Source organism: Muntiacus reevesi, chromosome 2 (genome assembly GCF_963930625.1).
Source record: "Muntiacus reevesi chromosome 2, mMunRee1.1, whole genome shotgun sequence".
NCBI lineage: Eukaryota > Metazoa > Chordata > Mammalia > Artiodactyla > Cervidae > Muntiacus > Muntiacus reevesi.
In genome coordinates this window covers 62,190,560-62,203,511 of record NC_089250.1, presented here as the reverse complement: position 1 = coordinate 62,203,511, position 12,952 = coordinate 62,190,560, and the positions used below count along the sequence as shown (strand labels likewise).

General features: G+C 36.6%; 1 protein-coding gene across 3 annotated transcripts in view; it reads right to left on the bottom strand.

Annotated features, from left to right (window-relative positions):
- Positions 1 to 12,952, bottom strand: part of ITCH (itchy E3 ubiquitin protein ligase) — a 96,316-nt gene that overhangs the window by 18,229 nt on the left and 65,135 nt on the right. For all 3 annotated transcript variants that reach the window (XM_065921849.1, XM_065921850.1, XM_065921851.1), the window contains 5 exons: positions 10,495 to 10,579; positions 6,793 to 6,921; positions 3,963 to 4,035; positions 3,049 to 3,120; positions 93 to 181 (listed from right to left, as the gene is read on the bottom strand). In XM_065921849.1, coding sequence (XP_065777921.1) covers positions 93 to 181; positions 3,049 to 3,120; positions 3,963 to 4,035; positions 6,793 to 6,921; positions 10,495 to 10,579 — 448 coding nt within the window. The remainder of the gene's footprint in view (positions 1 to 92; positions 182 to 3,048; positions 3,121 to 3,962; positions 4,036 to 6,792; positions 6,922 to 10,494; positions 10,580 to 12,952) is intronic.

Here is a 12,952-nt window from a genome sequence, read left to right as displayed (position 1 = left end):
GAAATAGAAAATTGAGAAAATACTTGCAAGCAAAGTGTAATGATACCTTTGGAGGAAAGGAACTAAGTTCTGAGTATTCATATTATCACTACCTTGCTACACCTCCATAATCTAAACCTTCTTCTCCTGGAAAAATCACCCACAAACGTCTTCGCAGATCTTGAGGACTGAAGCTCATTATCTACCAAAAAAAAAATAAAATAAAAGAATTGGTAAAAGTAGAAACACCTTAATCACTTACTTTCGGGTTAGAAATCTCCTTCATTTTAAGTAACTTAAATTCCTCAGGACATAGAATGTTGTTTGTAGTTTGGTCAATTCCACACATACAGAAAATACATTAAAGTTTCATAATATTTTACAAATTACACATATCTATATTTCTGTATACTTTATATATAATTTTCTTTTAAATGATCCTACCACTGACAAAATTCCTTCTCTCACTTGCTTAGAGCAGAGTAACTGTGACCACGATCAGAAGTTAGGTCCTTATTTGGTTTGGGCAGGTTTCAGTTTGTTTTATACCCAAAAGGTACACATAATAGCTAATTGGCTAACTTGGAAAAGAAAAACAGCGGCTGTGAGAGAACAGTTACCTTGGAAACTCATTCTCAGTGGAAAACTGGAAAAACTGCTCAAAGTTTGTATTCTACTACAGTAGTTAATATGATCACCTTTACATTTTTAGGACAGTGACATTACTGAGCGACAGTGGAGAGGTCAGTCAGGCTCTTCTTTTTTAAAAGTATTTAAATACTTGCCCAAAATTGGGCATGTAGATTATAAATATTATTCTTAGAAAAAAAAAAATGACACAGAGAGAAGAAAGTCCATACAATGATTCTATTTTATGAAGGGACAAGAATGAACGATCAAATTTAAATATCTAGAGAGGCCCTAGGGATCTCTCAGTTCCTATACTTTCATGAATTCATATCCCACATGAAACAAATAATTTGATGCTTATGACAAATGTTCTACAAATACTATAGGCTACAAATATACCAATGAAAATAAGTTAAAATTATCTTTTTTGTTCATTTCTTGGTCCTTCTGGTTATTCTTTGTCCCTGTGGCTGCTCCCCAAACTGTAGGATAGTCCCTGATCTCTTTTGCTGTTCCCCTGTAAAAAATATCTTTAAATAATACCCTTTAACAAATGTCTAATATGAAGGAGGGCTTTGCAGATGGTGCTAGTGGTAAAGAACCCGACTGCCAACACAAGAGATGTAAGAGACACGGGTTCAACCCCTGGGTAGGGAATACCCCCTTGAGGAGGGCATGGAAACCCACACTAGTATTCTTGCCTGGAGAATCCCAAGGACAGAGAAGCCTGGCAGGGTCGCAAAGAGTCAGACATGACTGAAGCGACTTAGCACACCCAGCACACAATATGAAGGAAAAAAAGAAATGTTTCTCCTGCCATTTCCCCCATAAGCAGTTTTGCTATGTCAAAAAACACACTACCTTAAACAACTTTACCCAAACATTATGAAGAAAATCTGATGCTATTTTTGTTATATGTCACTCTTCCAAAGCAATCCCATTTTTAAGTTTATATTTCACATTTATTGGATGGGTGTACAGTCTAGGGTAAGAATTTTTAAAAACTGTTTTAGCATCACCTGATCTGTCATTCTGCAAAAGTCTCCAGGTGTCAAATGCTAAAGGGACATTTACTCATGTCTGCATCTTTTCAGCACTGCTATCATCAAGTCACGTTCCAAGAAACTGGCTCACCAGGGACTGACCACTCAGTGACTACATACTGGTTACAAACATGAAAAGAACAGAGAGGCAACAATGGGACAGAGAATGGCCTTGGAGCTTTCCTTACATCAGACTAAGAGAATGACTCATAATTCCCTAAAGTGGCCTTAGTCAAGTTCTGTTCCTAAAAAACTATCTGCTCCTACTTAGCAGGTATTTCCCTTCAATGTTAATAACAGGTTCCATTAGCAAGGAATGTAACTGCTTCTGAAAGTAAGCAGACAGCCATTGTCAACTATCTCAATCTTTTTTCTGTTTGCATGCAGCTTGGCACTTTGTGAAGCTATAGCTACCAAATTATCATAAAAGTTTGATAATAAAGAATCACATTCACATCTGTCCATAAAATAAGAATGAACTGGAAGTTTTCAAACTGAGATATTTTTCCCACTGGTTATTTTCATACAACAATCACTTAATGTTTGTGTGCGTATTCAGTTGCTTCAGTCATGTCCAACTCTTTGCAACCCTATGGACTGTAGCCTGGCCAGGCTGCTCTGTCCATGGGATTCTCCAGGCAAGGATACTCAAGTGGGTTGCCATGTCCTCCTCCAGGAGATCTTTCCAACCCAGGATTCGAACCCACGTCTCCTGAGACTCCTGTGACTCCTGTATTGCAGGTGGATTCTTTACTGGTTGAACTACCAGGGAAGCCCAATCACTTAATACTTAGCTGCATTTGGTTGGTAAACAAAGTTGTAAAATAAACCAAGTAGTAAATTAACTCAGGTTCTAAAGACAATTAAAACATTTGAGACTACTCCTAAGAACATTATTTTTAGATACTGTCATCAGTGACCAATTACACTTTTTACTACATAAAAAAGCTCTTAAAATTATAAGAATAAACATGCTTATTATAAAAATGCAAGTAATACAGAAGTATAAATATAAGTTCTCCCTCTTTCTCTATCTGGAGCCAACAATGTTCATATGAATTTTGATCATATGGAACTTTGGCAGATGTTTATCTACCAAAAGCCTATTTTCTTACTTAAATATCAATTTCAAATCAAATACCGAGCTTAGAAATGGAAACATGAAACTAGTATTAAATTACTATGACACTTCAAAAGCATAGAACATACACATACACAAAACATACACACCCAAAGCTACCTGCATTTTCCTAAATTTTAAGTACTAAGGAATCTGATGATGAAATTAGACTTAAAAAATTCAAGGATTTCATCAAAGTGTTTAGATTAAACTGCCAGCACCAAAGGTTTTGGGTTGGAAGCCAGGGGGCAAGCCATTGAGTGAATAAAACAGTACCTGCTGAAAGGAATCCTCAAACAATGTTTTTCTTGTCACTGTAATCTTTATGTGCTGTGGCATGGCCAGTTGCTGAAATATAAGAATGTCTTAAGTCAACTCTCACCATTAAAATGGCCTATCAAAAAACCAAAAGAATAAAGTTTTACTTACTTTTTTTCATTTACAGTAACAAGTAGACTATGAATATGAATTTTTATTTAATAATGTTTAACCATACATTTGTGAGTATTCATGCTAATTATAGATCATCTGATATATAAAAAACAGAAGAAAGCAAGATGTTGTACACACCAGTGATTACTTAATGAGTCAAATTTTTACTTAAATTTTCAAAAAGCTAATTCAAATTTTTTTGGTTTACATGGGACCAATTAATTATAAGTTTGAAATTTTAAAATATTCATCACAGTCACACTTGGACTAGTGCATTAATTTTATTGAGAACCCATAAAGAAACCACTAATTCACTAAACGTTTATATTAAAAATAATTGATAATGTCTGTTAAAAATACTCTGAATATAATCACATATGTGTACTAATGTATCTATCAAAATGACACATACATATGGATCTATCAAAGTCATATCAAATGCTAGATATGAAAGGAGCTGGTTACAATTTATATACCAGAAAAAGTTTTAACTCATTTGAAGATTTTTCCAACTTGAAAATAATGAGTACCGAAGTGAGTAGCAATGCTTCCTTATTCAAATGGTTTTAAATTTATTCTTCTGGACAAGAGAAGTCATAAATTACCTAAGTGATAAATCTATTTCTTGAATCTAAAAACAGAAAAATTCCAACCCTTCCATATTTTACCTGTTTGTCTACACGTTAATTAATTCTACAATCACTGACTGTGTAAGCAACATAATAAAAGGAGTACGGAAATACAGTACTGGTACTAACCTGACACCAGAAACGGAAATACTGAACCTTTGCCTTGAAGTCCCGTACATAGGCTATCTGGGGTCCATTGTCTCTGAGGAACAATGTTAATATGACATAAATCTGCTTGTAAGATAAAATACTGAAGGAAAACACAACATCACACTCCTTAAGTACTTAGTAGTTAAATACAAAAATGTCGCAGTACAACATACTCCTAAAACCACCTTAAAAATGAAATACTCCCCACGACTACTTTTAAGTAAGAAAACAGAAATACACTTTGATCTTTTTAAAGCTGCTGTTTCTGAGATTGTCTCTTAAATTCAGCCAAATATAACAGGGCTAGGTAAAGGAGGTTTTGTCTGAGAAGGGCATCTACTCCCAAATTCACTCTCCTTTCTCCTTAATACAATCTTGAGATTTACTTGGGCAGACTGTTACTTAGGATAAAAACAACACTTCCCAGTGTGGCTGTGTGACTTAACTATGGCTAGTGATCTAAGTGGAAGTGCTATTGAATAGGACTTCCAGGAAGGCAGGCTCTTTTAAAGAGAGCTGGGATAGCTGGAAAGGGATTTTCTTCCCCCTGTCCAATTTGTTCTTCCTCCATATCCCAGCTCAGAGTGGGACTATGACAGCTAAGCTTCAAGCAGCTATCACAAACTATTAGGTGACTCTCACAAAGATGACGGCCTAGCATGGGAGGACAGAAATAAAGAAGCTCAGATCACTGATGATACCATGGGCTTCCAAACTAGGCCTGGACTTCACACCACAAGATTATTTGCTTTTTCCCTGAGCTACTATTGACTTCCTTTTCTAAATGTTCAATGTAGAAATACAATTGATTTTATATATTGACTCTGTATCTGGCAACACTTAAATTCACTTGCTAGTTCTAGTTTTTTCCCCTATCCCCTAGATTCCATATGATTTTTATACAGACAATTGTGTTACCTGGGATCTGTGTGAAAAAAGAGTTTTACTTCTTTCCTTTCAATCTTATTTCTTTCCCATCTCACAGGACTACCAACACAATGTTGAATTTGGAAGTAGTGACAGAAGAAATACTTGTCCTATTCCTGATGTAAGAGGTATTTTGCCATTAATCTTATACAGATACTATTTATCAGATAAGAAAGTTTCTAAGGCAGCTGAAAGTTTATAGTAAACTAGCACTGTATTTTTGTATACTCTGTACATTGCTTTTTCTCCTTTAATCTAGTAATGTGCTGAATTAAATTGGTTTAATATACAAAATTCAATCAATCTTGCATGGGGAGGAGGGACTCCACATGATGATGGTGTAATATCCCTCCTATATCTTGCTGGACTTAATTTGCCACTATTTTGGTAAAGATGCTTACATCTATGTTCATAAAAATATTACTCAATAATTTTCGTATACTGTTTTTGGCTGATTTTGGTATCATACAATGAGATACCACTTCATACTAACTAGGATGGCATTATACACATCATGTACAGATGTGAGAGCTGGACCATGAAGAAGGCTGAGCAGCAAAGAACTGATGCTTTCAAATCGTGCTGGAGAAGACTCTTGAGAGTCCCTTGGACAGCAAAGAGGTCAAACCAGTCAATCCTAAAGAAAATCAACCCTAAATATTCACTGGAAGGGCTGATGTTGAAGCTCCAATACTTCAGCCACCTGATATTAAGAGCCGATTCACTGGAAAAGACCCTGATGCTAGGAAAGATTGAAGGCAAAGAAGGTGGCAGAGGACGAGATGATTAGACAGCATCACGGATTCAATGGACATGGATATGAGCAAACTCCAGGAGATGGTGAAGGACAGGGAAGCCTGGCATGCTGTAGCCTATGGGGTCGCAGAGTTGTACACGACCTAGCAACTGAACACCACCACCACACATATACATACATACACACACACACACACACACACACACACAGAGTAACAACTGTTGGCACTGATGTGGAAAACCTGGAACCCCATGTGCTCTACCGTAAGAACATTAGAACAATATGCCCACTGTGGAAAAGTCTGGCAATGCCTCAAAAAAACACAGAATTATCATTTGATTCAACAATTCTGAGTATACACACAAAAGACCTGAAAGCAAGGACTTAAAGAGATATTTGTACATTCATGTTCACAGCATCATTCACAATAGCCAAAAGGTGGAAATAATTCAAATGTCCATGAGCCACAGGTATACACAAAATATGGTAACACATAAAATGGACTGTTATTCAGTCTTAAAAAGGAATGAAATTCTGATAAAAGCTAAAACATGGATGAACCTTGGAAACATGATGCCAAGCAAAAGAAGCCAGTCACAAAGGACAAATTATATGATTAGTCAAATCACAGGGATAGAAGGTAGAATGGTAGTTATCAGGGACTGGGGGAGAACAAGACTGAAGACTTTACTGAATACAGAATATCAGTATAAGATGATAAAAAAAAGTATTAGAGATGGGACAGTGGTGATGGTTGCACAACAATAAATGTACTTAATGCCACTAAGATATACATCTAAAATGTTCAGCTTTGTTGTCTATTTGACCACACACACAAAAAACCCAAACAAAACACATTAAACAAACATAGTTACTTTTCAAAAATGAAAAAGAAAAATAAAGGAGCCTTCAAGTTAAAAGGTGATAGAAATGAAAGAAAGCGGGTATCAGAAATCAGGGATTAATTGGTGAGCAGTATTGTAATGATAATTTCTGAACACTCTCATTTAGTGCTGTGTTAACAGATAAAAATAGTAAGAACTGCACTTTTCAGTAATTGATATCTTTACATAAAAAATCTTAGGAATCAGTTTTACTTTTAATCAAAACATTTAGAAAACTTACAAGGCAGATTTTCCAGTGCGGGGATCTATATAGGTGGTTGTTCTTCTATTGTGGTCCACAAAATACGGAATTCCATCTACCGTGAATCTCATTTCCCAGCCTTCAGGTAAGGGCTTTTCATTTAATTGACTATATAAAACACAGAAAAATATATAAACAAATAAAAAATGTTTAAGAGTTCCTTGTTTGCCAAGTACAGAAACTAAACATACCCATAAATGCAGCACATATCTTCTAGAAAACCAGTTAGTCTAGCATTTTCCAGCAGTTTACTAAAATCCTACAAGCATGTTAAACACGTGAACAGATCTATCAACCAGTCTTCTCCCATTTACTCTGCCTGGATTACCTACCTGCCTAAACATCTCATGGTAACCAAGCTCCACCAATTCTGCCTTATAACTCTTTATGTTCATTCATCACAGCTTTCAATCCCTAGTACCATCCTTGTTGTTGTTCTGTTCTTTAGTCGGTAAGTTGTGTCTGACTTTGCAACCCCATGGACTGTAGCACGCCAGGCTTCTCTGTCTTTTACTGTCTCCCAGAGGTTGCTAACTCATATCCATTGGGTCGGTGATGCTATCTAACCATCTCATCCTTTGCCGCCTTCAGTCCTTCTAATGAATATTTAGGGTTGATTTCCTTACTCTGGCTCTATTTATCTTTTAAACTTTCAAAATAGCCACTTAAAAGGTTTTCCTGCTTTGAATCTTACTCTGGTCCTTGACTCATTTCATATTGCTGACAGAATACCAAAACAGAGATCTGAACAAATCTATTCTCTTCTAAAGTGGTATCACTATTCATCACTAACCAAATACAAGATCTAAACTCCCCCATTTGGCCCTCACTTTGCCCCTATGCAGCACCCTCTATGCTCCATTTCAGTTTTACCTCTGCATTCTATCTCCAAGTCCCTTCCATGAACCCTGTGTAGTAGACTCACCATTTTCACAAGACATTGTGCCAAACTTCCAAGTCAAGACTTTCCCCTTGTCCAGAATCTCTACTATTCCTATTAAGGCAACTCAAATCTTTCTAAGGGAGTATGCCTACCCACTTACTCAATACCTGTCTTAAGATCTTGCTTATGCTCTTTAAACTTCAATGTTTCAAGTTTTATCCATATTTTCCAATTCATTTTTGTCTATTCTCCAGTTTCAATTTTCTCATCTGGTGGGTTTGGTGAGATGACAAAACAATGGAAACGTTCAAGTTCACATCAGAAAGGAGGAAAAGGGGGAGTTGGTGGATTTAATCTCACTGTTTTAGAGAGCCACTATTGCTGACAGGAGTGTCACTTTCCTCAAGTTTACTTCAGAAGAACAAAAGGCTTAGAATTACCGCCTAGAACAATATTTTGTGAACCACGTCAAAAAGTTAACATTTAACTATATTCACAGAACTACATGCAAATGTCAGACAGATAGACTATCTAAAACTTTTAAGAACACTTCTCATTTGTTGTAATCATATTTGCAAGACAGTATCAGTAACAAATTGTCTTGAAAACAAATTGCATAGAACTGGCTCATTAGTTTACTTGTAAAAATATGATTCTTATTTCCACTCTGAAATTTTAAAAGGTTCAAGGGGGAACAAAAAATGATAGCAAATTAGAGAAAGGTGATGTGGTCTAATCTATCCTTAGTGATAGAATTTTAAAATTAAAAATGTTACCTACGAAATTCTTATTAAAGAAACTGAAAATACATATTTTTAAAGTTGAAAGTTAAGTATTCTATTTATTTAGGCTGCTCTCTGTTGCTGTACATAGGCTTTCTCTAGCTGTGTTGAGTGGGAGCTATTCTCTAGTTGCGGTCTAAAGGCTTCTCGTTCCGGTGGCTTCTGTTACTGTGAAACATGGGCTCTAGGCACATGGGTTTCAGCAGTTGTGGTGCACGAACTTAGCTGCTCTGCAGCATGTGGGATCTTCCCAGACCAGGGATTGAACCTATGTCCCCTGTACTGGCAGATGGATTCTACCCACTGGACCACCAGGGAAGTCCCAAAAATATTTAAAGTTAAATACTATAACTCTATAAAATGTGATCTGCTGGTACCCAGAAATAGATTTTAAATTTAAGGCATACCTTTAAAACAGAGGTTCTTAAAACTCTGATCTATGTGAGACACGAAGATTTAATCACACCCAAATAGAGATCAGACCTCTGCCCTCAGCTACTGGGAAAAGATCTCCATGCCTCTGGAATATCCTGCCTGTCAGGAGTATCTCTGTTTGAAGATACTTTGAAGTCCCTTTGAAGCTTAGGGTCTTCAAACATCAGACCGCCAATCAGGTGGTTTATGAAGGAGGCTTTGGGAATATATGCCATTATCAGCTCTGACCTCTGGAATAAACTAGACACTAAAAGGTATTAGTCCATCTTTGGGGAAGAGCTGGAAACTGAAGGTTAGCTTTGCAGGCAGTACATGATGGAGCCCCAATAAAAAACTCTGGATACTAGAAAGGTGCGATTCCCTGGTTGGTAATATTCAACACGTACTATATTCCACATCAATTCTGGGTTATCTGGAACCCCTCCCAGGCTCTGCCCTAAACATCTCTTCCTTCTGTTGTTCTAATTTATATCCTTTACTAGTAATAAATGTGGCTGCGAGTATAAAAAGTTTCTATGAGTTCAAGTATCTCTAGTGAGGTATTAAACCTGAAAGTCATTGGGGAGATGCCCTAAATTTGTAGTCAGTCTCAAGTGAAAGTACCCCTGGAGACCTCCCATCTTGTTGCTAATGTCTTGCATACTAAGTCACTTCGGTCATGTCTAATTGCTTGTGACCCCACAGACTGCAGCCCGCCAGTGTCCTCTGTCCATGGGCTTCTCCAGGCAAGAATACTAGAGTGGGTTGCTGTGCCCTCCTCCAGAGGATATTCCCAACCCAGGGATAGAACCAATGTCTCCTACATCTTCTATATTTTAGGTGGACTCTTTACCACTAGCACCACCTGGGAAGCCCCACCAGCTGGTGCGGCCTATATAAATATTTCTTTTAAAAACATAAGATTTTAAAGCAACATAAAATGATAAAAAATCTTATGTTTCTATGTACAAGACAAATTTCTGTTGTTCAAGTCACTCCATATGTAGTACTGTTAAAGCAGCTCTAGCAAACGAATACATGCAGTATCACAATGTCACAGACAATTTTATATACATAGCAAATATTAAAATGACAAGCTTGTAATAATGAATCCCTTCAGTGACATATTAACCAGCAAGTTCTTGTAATGATGTATGTAAACAATATTTTGAAATTTCTGCAACAACTGCAGAAAAACATCTGTGATTTCTACTGGTGGCAAAGTCCTAGGATTGTTAATTCTACTATAGTTGTGACCTACAATCATAATGAAAAGAACACTCAAGTTTCAGGTAAAGGTTTGGACCTTGGTCTTTCACACACGAACATGTCTTTACCCCCTTCTAAGTCACATACTCCCTGAATTCTACTGAGAGATCTCAGCTTGCAAAACCCCGCTTTAGAATTAGTAAGCTGGTCTTATAACAAACAGATAATTTGGGGGGAAAAAATGTAATAGTATATTTTTTTCTCTTTCTAAAATATGTGGGTGACTAAGACCTTTGAGGAAAGAATATGTAATTGATCTTTTGCATAAATGAGTTGGAAATACGGTATAATCTTTAAGAGGTTATCTGTATACTAACAACCACAAGTTCTTACCCTTGATTTCTGGGGTCTTCCCATTGTGTAATACGAGTGTTGTGGTTGACAAAATATACTCTACCATTGCTGTCCGTTCTCTTCTCTTTAAAACAAGAAAAAAAAAGGTAAAGCGTTAGAGTTGGCATAGTCTTCTTCCTCAAATTAAGATGAGCTGATATTGCCATTTTTCACTGCACTGTTGATTTTGTAGTTTTTAAATCGTAACTTTTAAAGTTTTAATTTATTCTTTCACTACTCAATCTACATACTTACTCAAGTTATAAAAATATCATTTTATACTAGAAACTAAACAGATACAATTCACAATATCCTGCCCACAGAATCTTTCTGTTCAACCTAACCAACAACAGCAAGAATAATTAACTGCTTTAAATTTGCATGAAGTGAAGTCGCTCAGTCGTTTCCAACTCTTTGCGACCCCATGGACTGTAGCCTACCAGAATCCTCCATCCATGGGATTCTCCAGGCAAGAATACTGGAGTGGGTTGCCATTTCCTTCCCTAACAGTCCCACAGAGTAGGTAGTTTTCATTTATCTTAAAGATAAGGATTTTCAGATAGACTAAGTGATCTGCCCCTAATCTCAGAATTAAGTAGTAGCTAGACTCTAGCTAGCTGATGTAGGATGGAAACTGACATCTCCATTCAGAGCTTTTCTTTTCATATTGCACCATCTCATTTCTGAAAATATAACGGGGGTATGTAACTTAACTATTTCTTTGTTATGTGCTGAGTCACTGAGTCATGTCTGACTCTTTGTGACCCCATGGACTATAGCCCGCCAAGCTCCTCTGTCCATAGGATTCTCCAGGCAAAAATACTTAAGAGGGTAGCCATTCCCTTCTCCAGGGGATCTTCCTGACCCAGGGATCAAACCTGGGTCTTCTGCATTGCAGGTGAATTCTTTACTGTCTGAGTTACCAGGAAAACCTGTTTCTTTGCTATATGCTAGGTATTATTCAACTAGAGAAGACATTATTCCAAAATATATCCTGTTTAATACAACCAGTTTCCTATCCTAAATATCTATAGTAACTTTTACACCAGAGTTGGGCAGCAGGGCTCAACTCTTTAATTTACTGTATCTGAAGCAGTGTGTTCCCCCACCTGCATTTTGTTTTAGGATTCTCCTAGTTCTCTTATACCCATTCTACACAATTGTTCTGCTTCTCTGAGCTTTCTCATTAAGTTTAGAAGATGTGTAGATGTACTTTTCTTTTAATAACCAAGTAGCTTTGAAATTTTAATATTAACATTAGTTCTGCTGTTTTGAATTATTGTTTTCTCTGCTCCATTACAAATTAATTATTCAAAAGAAAGGTCTCTTCCAGTGTCTAAATCTTTTAAATTTGGCCAAGATGTCTCAAAATGAACACTTAAGAATTCATTATTATAAAATGGATTCCCACTTTTTAAAAAGCATGGTTACCTTAAAATTAGCAATTAAAAAAAATTAAGCTTAAAAAAAAAAAATTAAGCTTAACTCCATTAAGCTTAATTATTTTTATTCCTATGGTTTGAAAGTTCATGTCTATTTTCCAAACAACACTTATGTAAATCTTTTGGACTTTTCTTTAAGCAAGATATTGCAGAATGAGTGTTAGGCCAAATTATACAGCCTTGTCAAGGGTAGTGTTTGGTAACTTTCAACTTCTCTCCAGCACTGAATCCATGATCTCAAGTAGCAGTGATGATACTGGGGTAGTGGGTGGAAGGTGGGGGTAAGGCTGATGCTGGGAAAGAAGGAACATATTAGTGAGTATCACGAATCTGCTCCTGACAGCTCTGCTACTTTCCCTATCAGCTGAGCCTAAAATGGAAACAAAACTTCTGGAATACATAAAATATAGGAAACGGACTCTGCATCTTGAGACACACCTTAAATACAGAAAATGGACTCTATCTTGTGACACACCCTAGATAGTAACAATGGCTTTGCTGGTCATGGCACCTCCAGTGTGGAAACATGTAACCAACTTTAAGAACTGTTCCTGAGGCAAAAAGAAGCATCCATAACACTATAGCTAGCTACATAATAAATTAAAAAGTTAATGTTCCAGATAGTTTAAATTTAAATTTTTAAATACACTTACAGAATTTATAAATTTCTTGTATACCAACAATCTTAAGTAACTTTTGTAATCTAAAATTAACATCATAAGTGCCTAGCTGAGTATATATTTATCTATTAACTGCCATATAAGTTCAGATTTCAGGGCCAGAGATTCTCTCAAAAACCTAACATGAACAGAGTCACTGCCTGGCTTCTTCAAGGGGTCTGAGGTCTGAGAACCCTGGTGAGTTACTGACCTCAGCTAAGGACACCCTCATCTTACCCATGGTCAATATTTATTGAATGGTGGCATGAAGCTAGGGATGGCATGGAGATTTCCCTTTTTTTTCTTTTCAGATATACAGATTTAAGGCTTTGGAGTAGTTTTGTCTTATTCCAAAAC